The sequence below is a fragment of the Cyphomyrmex costatus genome, unplaced genomic scaffold, assembly GCF_001594065.2.
Source record: "Cyphomyrmex costatus isolate MS0001 unplaced genomic scaffold, Ccosl1.0 scaffold159, whole genome shotgun sequence".
NCBI lineage: Eukaryota > Metazoa > Arthropoda > Insecta > Hymenoptera > Formicidae > Cyphomyrmex > Cyphomyrmex costatus.
Window position 1 is genome coordinate 315,016 of NW_017275598.1, and position 22,764 is coordinate 337,779.

The 22,764-nt window shown below is 31.5% G+C and overlaps 1 protein-coding gene across 5 annotated transcripts in view; it reads right to left on the minus strand.

Annotated features, from left to right (window-relative positions):
- Positions 1 to 918: 918 nt before the first annotated feature.
- Lmpt (four and a half LIM domains protein limpet) overlaps positions 919 to 22,764 on the minus strand; it is a 51,609-nt gene continuing 29,763 nt past the window's right edge. For 2 of the 5 annotated variants that reach the window (XM_018536802.1, XM_018536803.1), the window contains 5 exons: positions 20,590 to 20,790; positions 19,369 to 19,543; positions 4,887 to 5,056; positions 3,883 to 4,069; positions 919 to 2,908 (listed from right to left, as the gene is read on the minus strand). In XM_018536802.1, coding sequence (XP_018392304.1) covers positions 2,751 to 2,908; positions 3,883 to 4,069; positions 4,887 to 5,056; positions 19,369 to 19,543; positions 20,590 to 20,790 — 891 coding nt within the window. In that variant the 3' untranslated portion in view covers positions 919 to 2,750. Of the gene's footprint in view, positions 2,909 to 3,882; positions 4,070 to 4,886; positions 5,057 to 14,391; positions 14,768 to 19,368; positions 19,544 to 20,589; positions 20,791 to 22,203; positions 22,503 to 22,764 lie in introns of those variants that run through there. The other 3 variants (XM_018536805.1, XM_018536804.1, XM_018536806.1) reach the window with 3 other exon arrangements.

Below are 22,764 nucleotides of genomic sequence, written 5' to 3' on the forward strand. Positions count from 1 at the left end.
AATTTGACAGCGACATGAACATATACACGATGACGTTCACGCATCAACGAGATAAATGCAAAATATCGTAAAAATTTTACTTTTCTTTCCCTTAAAACGGCTAAAACTCGAAAAATATAGACTTTAGGTGGGGGGTTATTTAAGAGAAAATTGTAGGGCTTGAAAAAAGCTACAAAATGAGGGGTTAAACGTTCAATTTCGACCTACATTCGCAGAGTGCGAAAAAACGATTTTTTCCTTCCCCCCTGCCCCCCTAATTTTCCTCCGGGCCCCCGACTACTCAGAAATAAGCTTTTCTTAAACCCCCCCACACATAGAAAAAAAAAATTTGCGTGTCGCATCACTTATTACCTAAATGTCTAAAATGACTGGCCTATAAATTTAAATTTGGATTTTTATTTATTATATAACGCATTAAGTGACTAATACTTATTATAATTAAAATATTAAATAATTACTAATTTATACGAAAAATTTTTGTTAACTTTAAAAATATGTAATAAAAGAAACCATAAATTTTATTAATTACAAAATAAATGAATTGATAATTCATTAATTTCATAATAACGGTGATTCTATTCTTATGGAAGAATGCTTATAGAGAAACGCATTATCATTGCGTTCCTCCATAAGCATTTTCAATTTTAAAAAAACTGTCGATGACAGTTAGGAGATAGAATACAAGACTCTCCTATGTAAATAATTACATTTATTTATTTATCAATTTTACAGTGTAACAGTGTATAGGATACGCTGATTATAGAATAATCTCTTTTTTATCGTTTACTAATTAAGGCGATTAGTGTGTGTAAGTGACTCCGTCAGATAACATATATATTATATTATAGCACGTGTGTGACTTATATTGGTTGCGATTAACAATTCGTAGTTCGAATTGGTCTCGTAGTTTGCTTGTTCGTGGACTCGGTTCGCGTGGCGTTACACTTATTTTCGTTCGCGTTGTATAACAATAAATTTGATATTAAATATCTCATAACGAAGTAAATTACTATAAGTTAGTTCCCTTTTTTTACTCCTATGGTATTCGGTGCGAATAAGGCCACAATTAGTATTTCCACGTGTGCGTCCGCCGCACACTCGTTCGTATGTGTATTTATATGTAGATGTATATTTGTTTATGCTTGTGTATATGCGTGCATGTGTATGGATGCGAGCTTTGTCCCTTTTATGCAGTATCTTTTTCTTTCAACAAAACCCTTAATATGTATTGCAAAAAATGTTTGCAGCAGCGTATGTATGTGTGTATTTATATATATTTGTCGTGTTACGTGTATGTACTGTGTGTACGCGCGCATGCGACTCACACGGGATGATAATGCATCCCTATGTTGCGCGCTTATTTTTCTCGACGAACGAGAAAGGGAGAGAAAGACCGAGAAGAGAGTCGGGATATCGTAACTGAAAAATACATACATATTGTTTATCGTATCCTGTGTATAACGAATATGGAAATCAATAAATTATCGATAAAATTTTCATCTTACCAATTTCTGGAACATTAAAATACTTCTCTCTTAAATTCAAATCTATATAATCTATTACCTATATATATTAAGTTTTGGAAAATAGTTATTTAGTATATGGAAAATCGGTAACAGGTTTTCTTCATTTTCACGTAAAAAACTGTCGTAAAGTTTCGTCTACAAATTGACAACTATAATATAATACTATTTATTCGGAAATTAGATTAACAGCATCGTACAAAGAAGGCAAGAAAAAAAAAAGTTGTGATGTGTCAATTGAATAAATTAGTGTCGGTGTGTGACGTGGATTGTGTGTACGTGTTAGATCGTCGTGTTTTTCGTGTGAGTGCAAGTCGAATAGAAATAACATCGCTATACGTATATATCAAATTTTAGTTTTTTTCATAAGAATATATAATATGTAGGACTCTCTTTGTGCGCGCACACGCGCGCTTATTTCTCTACCATTGTACAAAGCAAAAAAAAAAACGTTATTAATATTAGTAACATCACGAGAGCACGCGGAGCGCTTAGGGTTTATTCATTATCCTAATCAACGTGTCCGTATCAACGATTTTATTACAATAAGGCGATTTGATTTCTTTTCATCAAGCTCGCTGATTGCGCATTCCTTTTTCCCTTCTCTCTCATTCATATCTCTTTCACTCTTCGATATCCCGACGCGATGATCGAGCAGATCATTATTTCGAACACAGACGAATTCGCGTCAATGTTCTCATAAATACACGTAGAACGAAATAATGAATAGATTAATGTCGCTACGACTATGAAGCTAGAAGACTCTCGCGTTTTCTCACGCCGCCTTCCTTTCCGAACGATTAATCGGCGATCGTAAAATCACTGTGCTGACCAAGACGAAAACTTGATCAGGGGATTCTCGAGCTTCGTCATCCTCTGAAAAAAAGTCGGCGCGGAAAATCTCGTCGAAATACGTCGGTTATCCGTAACAAAAATTATCGCGAAAAATCTACTCTTTTTCTTACACTTATAATTTTTATTACGTCTTCTCGCGATCTCGTCTCTCGATGTGACTGCGAAGTTCTTTATCGTTTGCATGCGTCTCAAATTCGAATTGACGGCTAGTAAGATCGCGACGACGGTATTATTATGGCGTGCAACGGAATCCGCTTGACTATACAAATTCCGTAACGGAAGTGCGTCTTGCTCCTCATCCTTTCTCTCCCTTTGCTCGCTTTGCTATCTGTCGATCTCGTTGTCAATCTCGACGTTATGAAACCGCATGCTTTACATCAGCTTCATCTTAGCGCACTCAGGGCAGATGATGTCGTCGCCATCGGTGATGAAACCACGTCCGACCAACGAAGTTTTGCAACCCGCGCAGATGAAGCAGTCATTATGCCAGTGCCTGTCTTCGAATGAGATGAAGCGAGTGCCACCAATACCTGCAAATTAATTGACGCAAATGACACTCAGATTAAACTTAATTTCAGTTGTTCACTGATATCATGTTTGTATGTTGCATGTTGTGTATTGGAATTAGAAATTGATTCTAATAGTGGACGCATATATATTCACTGAAAGATCTATTTATTGTCAAATAATAATAAGCACATCATCAAATCAAAGCAGTCATCAAATTAATGACTGTAAAACAAGTTTTGATTAATTTTTTGTTTCTCAACAAGTAATAGATTTCTTGTAGGGCTTTTTATACTAAAAAAAAATTTTTTTTTAATTCCATCACTTTTTAATTTTTAGAAACTCCGCTTTGAATGTCTTATATAGTAATACAAATTTATAATATTATAACAGACAAATATATTTTGTAATAGAAACCTTGCAAATTTATATTATGTAAATATAAAAGCACTTACTTTCCGCATAATGCAATACAAAGATGAAATAAAATGTATTACATGGAAAAATAACTACTTTTTCAAATTGCTGTATCTCGAAAACGAAAAATTATACAAAAACAAAATGCATTTTAAAACTAGAAGATATTTTCGCGTAGCATTAACAAAATTTAGAAAAAAATTGTTACCAATACTGGAACGTCATAAAAACCCTTAAAATCATCATTTTTGGCTTCTTTGACGATATTTTTTTTCAAAATCTGTGAGTAACGAAATTTTCTTAACCTTATATTCTTCTTCAATTTCTAAAATTTTGTCTGAATCTAAATATATATAGTTCTTCAGTACTTTTTCGTAAAAATTTTTTTGCCGCCAGGGAATTAGTATTCAGGTATAAAAAAACAGAAATTATTCAATGTTTATTATCAAAAAATCAAACTCATATAACTGTTTAATCTGGACTTTTTAGAAGATTCAATTTCTTAATTCTTTCAACATATTTTATTCTTTTATTTTATTTTTTTATTAATAACTAATAACTAAATAAAGGTGATACACACCGGTGATCGGTTTGGAGCAAGAAGTGCACCTCTTGGCGAAGAGCTCGCCGAAGCAATCAGCGCAATACGGTTTGTCGTCGCGCGACGTGAATCGTTGTCCCGCTAGAGAATTGTTGCAGTTGCTGCAGGTGAAGCAATCTCTGTGCCATGGTTCGTTCTTATATGTCACGCCGCCGCTGGTGATAATCTGCAACAAAGAATTCGCGATATCTTAAAGGACAAATCGTTCCATCAATTCGTTACATCTCATTGCGACGGGTAGATTTTTTATTTTCATTTTTATACATTTTATTTACATTTATTAGATAATATTTAATGAAGCTCAGTTATTTTTTAAAATTTCTCCTCGAAATATAATGTAAAAAAAAACACGAGGAATATAATATAACAAGAGTGGATTAACTGACTATGTGAATGAAAGTATAAGTTGAAGAAGAGATGAATAAAGAAATATATCTATATCTATCACGTTTTAATATATTATGTAGGTATATATAGGATATAAAATATATATATAAAAGTAAACAGGAAGAAATATTGATGCAAGCAAGCGATATCGACGTTAACATACGTATGTATAGTTGAAGAGTCATTTGACAAATGACATTGAAGTGACATCATGCGCGTCAATAGAAAAGAAACGAGTCCTACAAAGATTGTGAGTGACTATGAAAGATTTAGAAGAATGTTAGAAAAGAGATATTTAAAAACATGCAGATTTCGTCGAATATAGAAGAACGTCTGTAATTCAATTATTGATACGTTTATATGAATTAAATGAATACTGAATATTGTTGGCCGTTTCATTTTATGACCAAGTACATAAAGCATCAATACGCAAATAGCGACTATATCAGCGAATTTATCGGATTGAAATTTATGATCTCACAACGAAATCTCGTTTTTAACTCGCTTGTTACGCTCGACGAGTTTTTTGCGCGACACGCAATAAACGAATGCAAGACGACATGCGAAGTAATCATCGAAATAGAGGAGTGGCCCACCTTGTTGCACTTAACACACCGGGTGGCAAACTTGTCCTCATAACATCCGGCACAATAAATCTCTTGCTCGCGCGGGATGAAGCTCTTCGTGCCGATCGGATTCTTGCAGACCACACAGCAAAAGCACTTCTCGTGCCATTGTCTGGTCTTGTATTCCATCTTCTTAGTGCCTAAAACACGCAAGATGCAATAAAAAAAAATTATAAAAATAATATATTTTTCGGATTGAACAATATTTATAATTTATATCCAATGTTCGTCTAGATAGAAGAGAAAAAAAGAGAGAAATTCATGCACACTATTAAATACGATATAAAAAAAGCATCTAATTTTTAAAATTGCGAAAGTGCTGATGAGAGTGTAGCGCAGTAAATGATGCGCAGTTTAACAATTAATAACAAACTTTCTTTTCAATCCTCCTTTTTATTTCGTCTAATTTTTCTTTCAATTTTCGTTTTTATTTATAATCTGCTTTTTATTTAAAAAATTGCTTTTTTCCATCTGTTAAATTTATATTCAATCAATGAAAGCATGAAGCTCGCTAATGATTACTTCGTAATTCATGGCAAGTTGTTGTAGGAAAATGTAAATCTAAGTCTGAAATATAAGTGTAGCGGAGATCGTTGGTTCGCGCTTTAACATCCAAACGAACGGGTGTATGGTGGTTGCGTGTGGCGACTGACGGGCTGTAGTGCTGCAAATCGCAGTCGCGTGCATCATCGCGTGTTTCGTCCGACCGAGCACTCCATCAGCTAGCGAAATAAATTTTTCGTGAATTTCTTGGGGAGCTCCCTATTGGGCACTCGTCTATAAAACACCCCTCGTTGCAAGCGAATTAGATCGATCCATGGAGTTTCCTCGCCCACGGTTTCACGTTTCGCCTCGTTCGGAACCTCGTTCGATCGTGGAAAGCACCGTGTTCTCGTTTTGCCTGCCGCATATAGATTCGCCGTCTTTCGCGATCCGCAATTAGCACATGCACAGGTGCAGACAGTCACATGGAAATAAAAACGGTCGGAAGAAATTAACCGCACTGCGGTCTCGGGACTTTGATTGGCGAACCGCATGATTGCATTAAGAAATTTATATTATCGAGACGTATTAATAGGGCTTTTATCAGAAACGAAAGCGCTAATTTAAATGTAGCTATATTTATCGAATATCTTTGTTATGGATCTCTTTAGTTTTTGATGTGTGGTTTAAAAAATATATTTCACAATATTTAGATGTAAAGGTAGAAACATTGTTAAGTATCGTCAGAAAACAATTGCGACTTACGATATTTCTTTTAATTAGTTTGTTCGTCTACCGCGAGATTTCCGTAATCTATATCTAGAAACAAGAGACGATCTCGGTTATTTGTTTTCGTTAAGATTAGGAATATTATGCGAAGAACGTGACATGATGTAATGTTGTCTAGCAGATGAGTATTGTCAGTTCGTTATCATGGTCACGTTCTGGCCTGTGATTCGAAAAACAGGCAGATAATCGAAGATCATTGACTAGAAAATGCAAAAAAAATGAGTATTGTCTGCTGCTAATGTCATACTAATTGCGTATCTTGATCAAGCTGAGAATCTTACATCCTCAATAATAACACGATGATTACAATAACATATTTCATACAAAAAATAATTAAACATAAAACATATCCTTTAGAATTTTAAAGAGATGATATAGAATCCAACTCAAATTTATTCGCACAGATTTCGAACGACGCTATATTATGTGGGCGTTCATTTTTTCATGTTTTTTAAATTTATTCTGTGGTGTCCGAGAGACAAGAAGATGAATTAATAACATTTCTCTATTTCGAAAGGTGATCTAAGGTCCGACCAAATGACATACTTAAATATGACATTAAGTATAATAACGTGTCTCGTGAATCATCAGCTCAATCCTAAATATTTATGACACAGGATCACGTCTGTGAGAGATGGCAGTCTCTCTCTCTCTCTCTTGAAGACAATCGGAAACTTATTTCATTAAAAAAATATTCAGGTCTCTCCGTTTTTTTTTTTTTCAAAGATAGACAATCTTAGAACAGAATGTCATATAATAAATCACAACTTTGTCAAAACTAACTTTAAGTTTTCTGACTAGGCTCTCCAAGGTGTCTGTAGAATATTCATTACCCTATCAGAAATAACGTTTATATTATGGCAAATTAATATGAGTGCCATCGATAATCATCTCCTTTATCACCAACGTAGATATGATTAATAAATAGCATGCAATATATGTTCAATACCAGTTCGTTAATTATCGATTCGTTAAATTATTCACATTCATCATCAAGCATTCCATTCAATTTTATTTAATCTAGTCTTCGGATTATAATTATATTACAGTCTACAAAATTGCTAATTATTTATTTTATTGATTTAATAACATTAAACGTTGTTAATCAATCAATTACATCTCGATCAAATATAAACGTAGTAATTATATTATAATAATCAATTTAAGACTGCAGAGTCGAGAATATTAAAGTAAAATCTAATTTCTTCAACTTAGTTCCGATAATTTATGCCATTTTTAAGGGTTCTTTGTTATAAATAAAAACCGACATACCGACTTATATTAAAATTACTTTTTTATTATTATATCTTTTTCATTTCTTTTTATTATAAATATCTTTTTATTATAAATATTTACATTTCAAACATTAAGTCAAATTTGATTTGTATCAATAGATGAGATTTTTATTGGAATATCTATGATGTTTAAAATATCTATGATGTTTAAAATAAAAATGCGACACATGCTCAATATACATTTTTGTTTTTTGTCTTTTATAAATTTTTAAATATTTTTTTAAAAAGATACATGAATATTTAAGATTTTTTATTTTTATTATTTATAAGTATTTATGTATTAAATGCTAAAGTGCATTTATTTTATGTTTCGATGTTTTTCGAGATGCATTAAAGATGGTCATTCTGATATCTATGTATCTTTCATACACGACACGCCGACTCCTGGACCACTATGACTCAAGTGGAGATTCGTGACGTCACATCAGCCAGGCAATACCTCCGTATATGTATAAAGCTTATGGCCCAAGGCCGGTGTTGTAATCTTATACGCATCGCGTTGTAATCCGCGTATTATTCGCGCTATGTGATGAACGGTGTATACGTGTTAAAAATTGGATATTTACATATTCTTCATCAACATAAAACGTTTATGTATATAATCGCCATTGTGTGAAACACCCTTTATGTATAATATCTTATCAGCTTCTTAATCTTAAGAGATGTAGAGAATATTTAAAAAACAAACGATGACGTTATATGCACTTATAAATTCCTTGGATAATTAAATAAAAAAATCCACCAAAATCTGGTTACGTGGAATGTATGGATATAAAATAATAGAGAGTGTTTAAAGCACTCAATATAAATGTATATTCAACAATATAAGTATTTAATGTAACAATTACAATATTTCAACACATAGCAATTCATGGTTCTTGACACGATATGTGTTAACTGTCTGGAATCACACCTTATTGACAGGTACGAAAGAAACGCTTTAAAACCTACTTAAGAAATGTCATTCACGCTCTTAAATAACCTGTTCGTTCGTCACGGTAATGAAGCTTTTCCAAGCGCCACGTGACGAGGTGATTTCTCGATTGCCGTAGATACTTTCAAAGCCGTCTGAGAAACTCATTCTATTCTCTCGCAATATCTTACAATTCTTATCATGTGTTTTCATTGCGATATATTAACATGAGAAGTACACTAAGTATTCCAACTGATGAACTGAGTATCCATTTAAATACTGTACATATTATACATTAATTATTATTGTACATTAATTATTGATTCCACTTAATTACCATTTCTTTAACAGCATAAATCCATTAAAGCTTGTTAGTTCCTCCATTAGTTAGACAAATAAACAATTCAACAGAGACTATTATCTGTTTTCGTAACTATGGATATCATATTAATTATTGAATCATCATTTATCATTTCGTCATTCTTCTTCTTAGACACTCGTCGATCATTAAACACAATCATTTAGACAGATTTTATGGTTATAATACGTCGTGAAATTGGTAGCACGCCTCCCTAAGCCGACTCTATGTCGAGACGGAAGCTGCCTCCTCTTTCCTACGTCAAGTCTAAATATAATGCAATGAGAAGCAGAAGCTGTCGTGTGCTAAAATTTCCTGACCCAGGCAAACTCTGTTCGCTAAATGTACGAAAATCAACGAACAAAGTGAACTGCATATCTCATGCCTAATTATTTCCAAACAAATAAAATTTCCTTCTACTTTATTTTTAATTTTGTGACATGCCTTCTCAACTTTTAATTTTACACTTATCTATAAATATATATTCATATTTCTATACACAAACAAGGTGTGTAACGTTTAGCGTGCTTGGTAGAAATACAGTAAACGTTTAATTAAATACAACCAATAAGAAATAGCCGGCAGAAATACAGTAAACGTTTAATTAAATGTTGACTATCTGTACTTTTATGTAAATAAAACACGAATTTCAGGTTCAAGATCGGACTTGCGGAAGAGGTTGCAACTCGATAATGATACGTTTGTTTGGACATGCCACATTGATTGCCACATTCAAATACGAACAATGTATCGACGATATGATCTACCGTTACGCAGCGATTGATGATATCATTCATAATATTATAACACATCGATATCGAAATCCTTATTCGAATGGCATCACGTTTTCGATGATATGCGATTTCGATAATCTGGCACATATAACTGCGTCGATTGCCGATGCTTTTTTTTCCATTCACTCGATTCGTTCGTGCATTAATCCTTTTTTTATCATTTCAGCAATAAGATGTATAGAAACACGACAGTTCTTTATAAATTGCACAATTGTTGTTCGCTCCTCTCAGAACGTATATATTAACGTATGTTAAAACTTCTGACCGGGCAATCGAAACGAGTTGCACAATTTTTTTTCGCAGAGCCTTAAACATGCAACCACGATGCTTTTTTATCGCACTAAAACAAATTCCAAGGTATTTCACTACAGTTTTTACATCAATCATCGTGTACGATTCCTGACAACGTCCGATTACGTATATTTAAACGAATACAAATTACATTATGTCAGAACACATTTGTTCTTTTAAACACTAATGTAATTAAAAAGACATCCACCAATTGCTTTCGTCATCGTAACTCCGACGTTTTCCAATTTAACGGTGCATGATAAAAAATTTTAATAGTTAATTAATTTTTCCTTATAAATTAGAAGTTAATCGCCGATTTGTTTCCTTTGAAATTGTCCGTTTAATTCGATGAAATTGCAATAAAATGCGCATACAATTATATTCAACCGCAGCATACACACGTGCTGAGACTATCTCGACGTTTACGATGTCGTGAGTCACGTTCGCAATAAAATCAATCATAGATACGTGAGCATGCACAGTCGTTGAGCGTGCAACCTGCCCGCCTATAGAGAGTGTCCAAGGTTTCCTCGCACTTCCTTCTCATCATCCGATCAATTTGAAATTAAATCGGAGTCACACATTATAAACGATTAAAAATTTAGGAAAACTTAAATAAAATATATCGCACAGAAATATATTATAAAATTATATTGTTCAATTTTCAAGTTTGATTTTGGTTTTCTTCTAAAAGAATTTTGACCATGTAATTAGCTAAAATATAATTAAAATTAACAGTTAAAAGGCACTTTGTGAAAGAGAGAGACTTGTGAATAAACGTTACAATATTCTGTAAATTTATTTTAATTTTTTCTTCTACAATAAAAAAATTTAATGCATGTGATTGTACATTATGATTATTAAATAATTTTTATTTAAATCATATAATTATCTCAAATTAAATTATCTCAAGATTATAATAATAGACATGCACTTGTAACAATATAGTGCAATATCGCGTAAATATAAATGTTTCCATAGAAGACAGATTAGATGCAAATGGATTGAATGTCATTATCATATTTTAGTCACCTACATGATCATATCGTGTTTCCGCATTTTCACACAACTAACAATCTGATATCGCTCGATGATATAATCTATATTTAATGCAATTATTATATACATAGCATATTAAGTGTGACTAAAATCTTGACTTATGTTTTATCTTAAATTTGATCGAATAAAGTCAGTCTTTAATTTTTATGCGTGTGTTTATTTGCTGAATGAATTGCTTGTAGAATACAAAAACAATTAAAAATAATTTTGTAATCATACAATAGAATGATAAAGAAGTTCTTTTCATTCTTATACGAAATTTAAAAAGACTTATCGAATTAAATTATTATTTTTTAACTGTTTTTCGAGATTAATTCCAACTTACTTATCGGGCTTACTCGTCTCGAAAACTCAAAGTTATTTTTACGGATGACTCGTGCGCTTATAACGCTATATTATTGATGATACTATTAAGTGGCTGATTTGAATAACCATATTTATCAGTTACACCTTCGTATCCGTGCATGATATTAAATTAAGAGAATAAGGACACGTAGTGCGGCATTTGCGTTGTGCAAATGAGATTTTCTCGATCTCTATATGCTACGATTCTGTGCAAATATTTACCAGGCTTAAGCGTAAAACCTATACACGGACATACGGGAAGATTGATTCTGGTAATTTTCCATGTGGACATTATCATCGACGATAACAAGGAAAGTGATAATTGCAGAACAAATGCATTAACATCGGAATAAACTAAATCGTGTAAGAAAAAATCGGGCTGTTGCGTCGCATCGATCTGATGCTTATTTGTTTGAGAATTGTGGCTCTTCATCAAGTAGCAATTAGCAATCAGATAGTACCACCGTATACAACCGAGTAACCACGCGCACTGGTGTTTCCTGATAAGGTTATACTCGGAGTTCACCATTTCCCTTTCTCTTCCTATCTTTTCTCTTTCTTCCTCCATATATGTTGCGGTATCATTACGTTCAATCGATTCTGACCCTCCTCTTACACATTAAAAAAAAAAAATAATTAAATTATGAAAATCGTTTTTTTACAATGAAAAATTAAACTTTATTTATTGTTTAATTTGTGGCTCACATGTTATTCGTAAAAAATTTTGATAAAGATTCTCAAAGGCTGGTTTTAAAACAAGTTTAACACAATTTTAATAAATTTTGTGTAAAGATGAATTTTAGCCCCCATCCCCTCTGAGTGAAATCCTAGATACATGTTTTATTATACGTATTGTCAACATGGTTGTATAATTTTGATTATATTAAAATTAAGTGTCATTTTAGTTAAATCGAATAAAAGTCTTTCGATTTAATTATTTTAACGATCTGATTCTGACTAATCTTACAATTCTGTATATTATCTTTAATGTATTCTTAAAATTTATATCATAATGTTTATACATATATTTGTTCGCAATTGCATTGATAACATATGCGAATGTATTGGATATTAATAACATTTTTAGATAATATAAGATATAATATAAAGTTACTTATTTTAAATAAAGTTTTTAGGAAATTTTTCTTGTTCTTAGTCATTATTCTTATGATAAAATAATTTATGATATATCGTGTTATTATTTCACTAAAATTGAAAATTAAAATAAAAATATTATCCCACTAAAAGGATTATCCTAATTACTTTCGATGATTTTTCATCATTATTGTAAAACAAGAGTGTATGCCTAATATAGTCACAATATTTATGTCAGATTAATACTAATAAATGTCAATACTTGGCGTAATCCGCTTTTGAGACTAGCAATCGTCGCGATTATCAATTCATCACTTGTATCTATTTTTCTCGGATCTCGAATCAGACAATTCTTGCCTAGACAGTATCTAAACTTAGAATCATTCTTCATGGAGAACGTATTCAAAATCACAACATCTTCGATTTTCTCCTTTGCCATTGTTTCCTCATTCGTCTTCATCTGTAGGCGTTCTATACCATACGTTCAACAAGTGCTCGCGAAAATAAACCAATTTTTATGTTGTATATGAGATGTTTTCCATCGCAGTTAAATCTCTTTCTCGAAATGTTTGTATAAACGAACACACGTGTATTCACCACAAAGTTTATACGAAGTGCAAACTCGCAGAAACAAAACTTGTGCATGTTTCTTTACATGACATTTTGTGATGACTAATGACTACAATTAAATGGTTGTATTTGACATATGATTATAATGAGATAGATTTACATTAGATAATAATGAATTAATTATAAATATTTTGAATAAATAACTGTTAAATTATCGTATTAATTATTTTTATATAATTTTTATATAATTATTTTTATTAAAATATTAAAATTAGATGTTTGTTTATATATAAATATACCAATTTAAATTATCATTTTAATTCCGGATTATAAATTTAATTCTTTTTATTTTGACAAGCAATCAGAGAATTGAGTAATTAAGGTATAAAATAAATTGCGAGGAAAGGAGAAATAAACCATAATAGTGTTATAAATAATCGGGCGTATGATTAGGTTTTATAATCCACTGAGAGCTTTTCGATTTTCATTGAAATCACTATTGAAATATAATATGTGTTACCATATGATGATGTGGCTGTTATCGTACAGCCAACGAAAGAGACATTCTATTATTATCCATGGTTTGTATTCGCGAATTATATCTAGATTATTATATCGTGTGTCTAAATATCACAACCATAGATTTGTGCTGATCAAAGATGCATTGTGGGGACACTTAATTCTACTTAATTTGCCTTTTCAATCACAACAAATTTGCATAAGATATTATATTACACTAATTTAAATAACATGAGATAATTCAAGTAATATTTTTATAATGTAGTGATATCCGAAAAACTACCTATAAAAATTAGCTTTAATCTTGGTTCTATTTACTCATCTTTTTCTAATTCTAAGAAAAAGATAAGGTTAAGTTAAACTGAGATTAAAGTTAATCTTATATTGATAAAATCAGATTTAGCCTTTTACATATTTCACAGTTTTCGGGTTTCATTACATACACAAGCATACATACAATGATTTAATGTTGAAAAAATTTATTTCCTATCAAATTTACTTTGTCTAAACTTCCTTTTCGATTAGGATATTTCTATCACAGTTACGTTATGAGATTCTCAAGGATTTAACATATTATGAACTCGATTATCAATAGAACTATAGTAGAATTAATATTATATTCGTCTAACGCAACATGTTTCAATATATAGAATTATGCATCTCCCCCCTCCTATACTCTAAATTTAATACCGCTTTTTTTTCTAATATAAATAACACTGAAGTTACAGATAATTAAATGAAGATTTTTCGGCAAATTAAGTTCTCGATGTCAAGAATATTATTTTGGGACAAATAATTGTGTAGAAAATTAAAGAAACATGTATTCATTATTTCGTCATTGTTAAATGAAATTAAAAATATATATGTACCAAATGTGATCGCGATATTTATACTATATTAATGTTAATTTATGTTGACACTGCAATAATTCGTTTTTAAGACGAACGATCGTCACGATCGTCACCTGGGTCTGTATTCTTCGGGTCTCCGAGAAGGCAGTATTTGCCCAGGCAGCATCTGAATGTAGGATCACCCTCCATGGAAAACATGCGGAAGATCGCAACATCTTCATCCTTCTCTTTAGCTCTTTTGATTCTCTCCTCACCCACCGTCTTCGTCTGCAGGTGCAGCTTGCTCGACAGCCGCTCACTCAATGCGTCGGTGGCCATATTTTCTCTCAAAACGTTTATACAAACAAACACGCGTGCATTCACCGGCTGTCACGAAGTTTACACGAAAACGCGAACTTGCAGAAACAAAACTTTCGTGCGCCTTTTTTTATATAGCGCTATGCAACGATCGTGATTGGAACTGACTTGATGATAATTTATAATGTCAAGATTTTACGCAAACAATCCCGAATCAGTTATAATTATTTTTAATTAAAATATTTAAATTAAGTTGTTTGCCAGTTAATTTAAACTATCATTTCAATTCCGAATTATAAGCTTAATTCCTTCTTATACAACTTGACCTTTTAATCAAAATATCAAGTTAATTAAGATGTGAAATAAATCGCGAAAGAAGAGAGGAGAGAGAAAATTTTAACCCGATGTGCCGAATAATCGAACATTGAGAATCAAGCGTGCGATTGGGCCGAGGTCTTACGAATCACTGAAGGCAGACAGCTCTTCGGTTCTCGCTGGAGTCACCGTTGCGGGCAGGCGCAACGTGTGTTACCGTGTGATAACTTAGCCGTTATATAGCCAACGAGAGAGGCATTTTACCATCGCCGCTTAATGTTCGCGGATTATATCTGGACACACGCCTCCAGATTTTAACCGTAGATGCGTGCTGATCAAAGATGCACTGTAGGGATCCCGAGTTCTAGCCAACCCACCTTTTAATCAGGATAAATTTACATAGAAGTCCAAATTATACTAATTTAAATAGCACGAAATAATCCATGTAATATTTTTATGGTGGACTAAAACCCGTAAAGCTATGAAATATATGACAAATTTATTACTCTGAAAGAATTTATCGTCCAATAAATTTGCAATTAATTCTGTGTCGCACTATTCTTTTTCGATTAGGATATTTCTATCGCAGTCACGTTACAAGATTTTCAAGGATTTTACATATTGCGATCTTTAATCATCGATAGAATTTGAATTAGAATTATAATATCCATCTAAAGAGACATGCTTCCATATGCAGAATTGCGCAAATTTCGATCTTAGTTTTAACAATCATCTCTTGTCTAATTTAAAATCAATTTTTAATAATTTATTAATATGATTCTATAATATAATTTTGAAGTTATTAAGATAAAAACTATTGTTAAAATTAAGATCGGAAATTAAAGATAAAAATACTTTGGCAAATTAAACTTCTAATGCCAAAAATATCATAGCAAATAATTAAATTATTACGGAAAACCGATTCATTTTTTAAATACTGATTTATGTACTATGTTATCTGACACTATCCTATCAAAATTTTATGTTTAACAGTAAATGCTAAATTTGCGTACAGAAAAGTTATTTGACTCCTGTAACCCTTGATGATCACCATGGATCAAAATAGCTTGAGCATAATATATAAATTTTTGTCAAGAGTATTAGATTAAAATAAAAATTTGAAAACATTATAATTTAAAAAGTTTTAATTTTTCAAATAAAAAACTTATTTTCCAAAGTTGACATGTTTACGATTTTTTAGGGTTAAAATTAATCTGTTCACTACAACACCGCGCGTTATTCCATTTCTTAAAGGATGCAATTATATACTGTAATTTTTTTGAAGTCTGGAATTAATATCCTTAATTTGGTAACAGTTCAAGAATGGTTTATTGGGTCATTTTAACCCTTTTAAAAGTGTGACCATGAGAGGTTAATTTATATTTTTCGTCAGATTAACATTTTTCTTGGGAATAATGTGTAGTATTAAATAGTTGCAAAAAATGAAACATTCTATTGAATAATTTTGCAAATAGCAATAAGTATATAACGTGTCATTTATAATAATATAAAAAAAGCTCTGACAATTGCTATTCATAAACTGTTATTCATATTTTGTTAAATTAAAGTGCCCGAAGATTTATCTACGCGCGCACGGATATCGAATGATTAATGATGCGTAATTTTTTTGTACGAATTGATTAACTGAAAAACTTGTTCCACGTGATTTTGCGCGTAAACGTCCGTAAGTACCCTCTTCAATCTATTTTTCAATTGACATCGGGAGAGAAGCATGTCGGAAACAGATGTAGAGGAAACAGGAAATCTCGATATTCAGGCAGATCGCATGGTATCATGAATACGATCAGATTTCAAATATTGATACGTAGTTCATCGTGAAATGTCGAGTTCCGTATATAGACATACGCTGGTACCAAATCATTCGCGCCGACAATTCCTCGATTGACCCCGACGTCAGCTAATTCTTTTTATTTGTCAGAAATGAAATTGGAATTCGTCCCAACTCCCACGCTATCCGACCTTCCTCAATGTATCACGCAAATTATTCTTAACGAATGACTATGTTGTGAGAATAGCGCGGGCTGCATCCTGATGATAAGTGCATGCCAATATTATTAGAGCGCAGTGCGTCACAAGTTTCAATAAGTAATAATATATAAGGTATCAGTAAAAATATTATAGTGTTTGTTGATATTTCCGCAAAAACTTTTAACATCGAAAGTCTTACTTTTTCTGAAATCTTCTAAAATCTTCTATTCTAATCCAGAACGAAAAATGTTGCATTTTTATTGTTGTATAAAAATCCTATGTTTACATTCTTTTGAGATATTTAAATTGCTATCTATTTAGAATTAAATAAAGATCATATCTTTTTCTTTCAAAATTAAGGCTATAAAATTTCATTTCTTTTACCTTATTTCAAGATGCATAAATCAATACTTTGAATATTTAGATATTTAAATTACGTCCTAACTATGCCGGATAAAACGACATTTGTGCTATTCAGCCAAGATTCTCTATAACATTTTTTAAGCGTCTCGTAATCTTTTGAATAAATCGTGATGCGCAGTATAAACTGTATTATAATATTGTAGGTTATCGGTCTCGTGATATCTAGAGTGTTTATCTACTGACTGAAGATTAAGCATATGCAACCTTTAAGTAAACTTTGAGCAACAAAGTGTACAATAGCGATTATCATCCCGGATAACGACCGGTTCCTTCATCGGTTCTTGAAAAATGTCGATTGTCATGGTTGACCACTAATCTTCGCAGTTGACCCACTTACGTAAGCGTTTCGATTTCGCTTTGGATGCATCAGAAAAATTGCTTTCTGATACATTCCATTAATTTATGCCACAGTTTACTTTCCGTTGCAGGAATTAAAGAAAATATAAAACTCTCGATATCATATACGTATTGTGTTCAACTTTTTGTTAATTTAAAAAAAAAATTTTATAAAATCAATATTGGACTATAACTATTATTTATTACTTTCTCATCCTACAAATACAACATTTATAGATTAAAAAGTTTTTGAATAAAACATAAACAAAGAAATAAAATCATTAATATTTATACAGAAAAAACGATTTTACTGAAATATTAAAAAATTTAACTAAATAGATCTAAAAGTAAAAGTTTGTTGAATTATATTAAAATAATTACATAAATACCTAATTACAGGAAATTTAAAATTACAGGGGATTTAAACGTGAGCAATATTACGATTTAAAATTTAAATAAACTTAGCTCGTTACAAAATATGCACTCCCACCATTCACATTTATTAATATCATTGTCTGTCATTCAGTCTTGTAGATGAAAAAAAAGGTATATAAAAAGGCTAATGACTTCAAGCTCGATCTATGAAAGAAGTCATTTCAAGAGATCGGACAAGATCTCTGAATGCAAGAGAAAGGTAAACGCAGCTTAATTAAGATGTTTATGCAAAATGATTTAACGAATTAGATATAAAATGACGTATTCAGTCTCAAAACGGCTCACAATAATTGGCCAGTGTCTGAAGCTCGAGCCTTGACTCAGTTACCTTAATAAGAAACTCCAAATGCAAGATCTATCGGTTTTCTTCTCTTTCTCTCTCGGTCGTTCACGCTCGTACCTGACACTATGAATCACTGTCGGGGAACGATTCGCTAGCGATCTATCAAGAACAGGTGTTAACGCGATCGTAGGTGGAAATCACCAAGAGATTTGTTTCTGAGTCGACCTTTCATTGTACGCCATGACTGTTACTCCGTATTTGTCTCTCTCACTTCGTAAATTATACTTTCCTCACGTTCATTTACGTTTCATGATATAATCGCTGATGTGGTCATTCAGACACGGATAGCCAGTTAATCGAGACGTTTATCATTTATGTTTATCGATTGTATTGATTGAGCTTCATATCGGATTGATTGCGTATTTGTATTTTTTTTACATACAAAACTTGTTTTTATTTTTTCATAATCGCCCTTTTAGAAAGTATATTGTTTAATCCCATTAAAATCTAATGGCTCTATAAATTTGTCAGAAAGTTTATGCGATGCAGTAAATTACAAAGGCTGTATTCAAGCGTCGTAAAATTCACGTAACTATTTTCAAGAACATACTTATTCCAACTTCCAATTTTCCTACTTTCGTTCAATGAGAAAAAAAATAAGAAAAAATAATAAAATCTCATTCATTGTTTAATATTTTTTCTTCGATAATCAAATTTTATCGTGTAGCATTTAACAAGTATAAATTGCTCAAAGTTTTTGTGAAATTTCAAAGTCTTACATCATTGTCAAATACAGATATAAGAAACTGCGTATTTCTCACCGTTCACGTGCATGTTACAAATAGCTATAAACAATTGTATTAAATATTTGCGTCAAACATAAATAAATCATGAGCATATAAACGTATTTACATTTAAAAGACTAGATCAAAGCCCCATGTGACATTTTAAGGATCTCTCTTTAATTCTCTGTCATAAGAAAAATTAGCTGCTGTATTAAGATATTACGTACCAGCACGAAAGATCTCGCCGCATCCATCACAACGGCTGGCGAATTGGGAGTCGTAGCAGTTGCCGCAGTAGATCTTGTCCACCTTGCTACCGAACTGTTTGTCCACCAAGGATACTCTGCACCTGTTGCAGAGGAAGCAGGCCTCATGCCAATGCTTATCCTTGTATGACAGATCCTGAAAATGTCATCAAACTCTACGTTAACACTTTTATATTCATTTTTTATTTTTATTTTATTTTTCTTAACTTCTATAATTAAAAAAATTATTATTTATACAAATAAAAAAATATGCTTTTACAATTTAAAGAAGCTATTAATTAATTGTTCTATTAAATATGTTTAATGTTAAAAAAATTACTAGCTTGTTTAAACCGCAGTGTGTATAAAGATAATTCAAGAGATTTAATATTTTTTAAAGATTCATTTCTGAGACTAAAATTACGCGATGTTATTAGCGTATTATGTTGTATATACTCTACAAAAGAGGATTTAATTGATTTCTTTTATTTCTTCTGCAAGCGTCGCGTGCGTTGTATCTAAATAATTTTCAGGAAATCATTGCGGATGTTGAGATCACGGAAATTATTAATCGAATTACGTAATTCTGTATGATGATGATGATCGCAAGGAAAATAACACATCTTCATTTTCCCACCACAGGTCGATGATTTTTGCGCGTAGGAGCAAACGAAATATTACAATAACGGCAATCACGCGCGGAAAAGAGAGAGGAAATCGGCGTTCGAAGCCAATACACGGTTAGCCTGCACCTGCATCATCGCTTCTATTTCTAGAAATGAGTAAGTCAACGCCCATGCTTCTCCATCTATTGACACCGGGTCTCGTAATCATTCGACGGCCGCTAATTACGCCTTGAGGCTGTACGAACGAAGTAATTTATTGTTCGCATACGCATTGAAGTGCGTAACATATAGATCAAAAACGCTCAAGGACGAATTTCTGGACAATTCTAAATTTAATACACTTTATTGCAAATATATAATTTTCAAGTTATTTATTACTATATATTTTCATGTTTTATGGAATTATAATTTAAACCGCTGTTATGAATTAGCACCAAATTATAATTTTTGTTTTTAAAAAATTGAAAGATTTGTTGTCTAAATTAATAGCTAATAAAAGCTTTGATCTTTCTTTAATTAATGGAGAATCATGTCTGAACAAATTACATATAAACTTTTTTCCAAATGATGGAAATACCTTGGAGTCAATGCCGATGATTTTGCTGCATTCCTCGCAGCCATTGGCGAAAACGCTTTCGTAGCACTTAATGCAGTAAGGATGCTCGTCTCTAAGAACGTAGCGCTGTCCTGTCAGGGATTCGTCGCACTGCCAGCAACAGAAGTGACCGCTGTGCCAGTCCTTGTTCATCGCCTTTGTGTACTCGCCACTGAAAATCAACTGCAACGCGAATACCAAGAGTTTAGAATTCATGACATATTCATGGAGAACCGTCTCGGGACGTTTACATCAGTCAACTATATGATTCTGTATTGAAAACTAATTCTAAGTTAAACTGTACGGTATTCTTCAAACTGAAAAATCATAAAGAGCTAAATATATTGAAATATATAAAAGTGTATATTAAAAAATTAATATTTTACATAAGAATTAAAATGCTGTTATCCATTAGTCTCTTGTTACATTACAAAAAGCATCATTAAAAGAAAAATTATGAATTTTAAAAATTAATATTATAAATTAATTGAATAAAATATTAATAAAATAATGATAATACAATTTATTTAAAAACCTCAATATTTTTGTTATTTTACTGAAAAATAATATATATAAAATATATATAAAAATAACATATATATTTAACTCCTTGTAATTTCTGTCCCATTTAATTTTATTAAATGTTGCACATGAGTAAGTAACAGGAAAAGTAAGATTTGTAACGGAAGAAATATTTCAAATTATGTTCGTCATTATAGTTTGCGTTGCTTTGTTTATTATATTTACATGTAAACTATTAAATTTTAGTTTGTTTTAATAAAGAGAATATTTTGTCCATATTGTTTGCGTAGTGATACTTTGACTTTTCTATAAACTATGACGTAATGTTCATATTGGTATTAACTGGTAGTTCTGTGTTTATCTACCATGTAATGATTGTTTAAAACATGTCGAGTTTTAAATTCTGTTTTATAACGTTAAATTTATATACTAATTAATGTTTTTGAGATTTTCACGAGTACTTTCTTTTCAAAGGTGTCAAAGGGTTTACGGTTTATCGATGTGTCGTAATTTATTGCTAATGTCAATGTTTCGTGAACTTTATCGTTTACTTTCAGAGTAAAATTCACGAAACATTATTGGCATTATATACTAATAACAATAGTTTAGTCTTGTAATGTTTATGTATGGTTTAAATATTTTAGAACCGTTTCAAAAAGAAAGAATAAGATATTAATTCATGAATCACTGAGATTCTTTAAACTCATCATTTATAAGTGCATAAATATGCACTTAAATTAATAATAAATATGTGAATTAAAATTTATGAATTCTAATTGTTAATTATATCTTTAAATTAAATTTTTGCTATACATTTTACGTAACGTTTTTAGGCTAATTTCTGGAAATTTAATATACCGAAAAAAAAATTACTTATTATAGAGTTGAGATGTTTCCTCAGAATTTTATAGAAACATAAAACATCCAAAAGTTCTGGAGGCAGGTAAGAAAATCGCTTCTCTCCAGATATTATATTTTACAATCTCGTTGAGAGTTCTTCGATCGCATTTTTCGATCATATACCATACGTGATCATGGTGAACAGAATCGTTGATACATGCTGGTAATATGTACCTTGGATGAGTGCTGTTGTATGTGCTGGCTGAGTATTTCTGTACAAAGTCATATTTATCGTGACACGCGTATGACTGTACAAATTTTGTTTTGAGCGTTTTCATTGCGCAAGTTGGGCGAGTGTTTTTTCTGCTTTCTTAAGGCATTTACATGCATTCTCAATCTTTGAAAAACCATTAAATAGCAGAGAAAAATGTTCGAGGTGTTTCAATCACACTTACGGAAAAGTGGGTATTTCAAATTGTATTTTTTCTTCAATAAGCTATAGGTCTAAGAAGTACATGTATAAATCATAAAATACAGCATTACAACATTTTTCAAAATATTCTAATTATTTTATAACTCTTTTACATAATATTTATAGTAACATCTACCTCATTTTATTTAAAAGTTTACAATGAAGTCTGAGTTTTTTTTATATAACGTAGAAAACACACATATATTAATATAATTTAAAAACAATAATTTCTAAAATTCCAGCTAAAACGCTTTATACATACGTATACAAGAAAATATAGCATTATCTAAAAATACTCTTTAGAAACTTAAAAATTTCCTCCC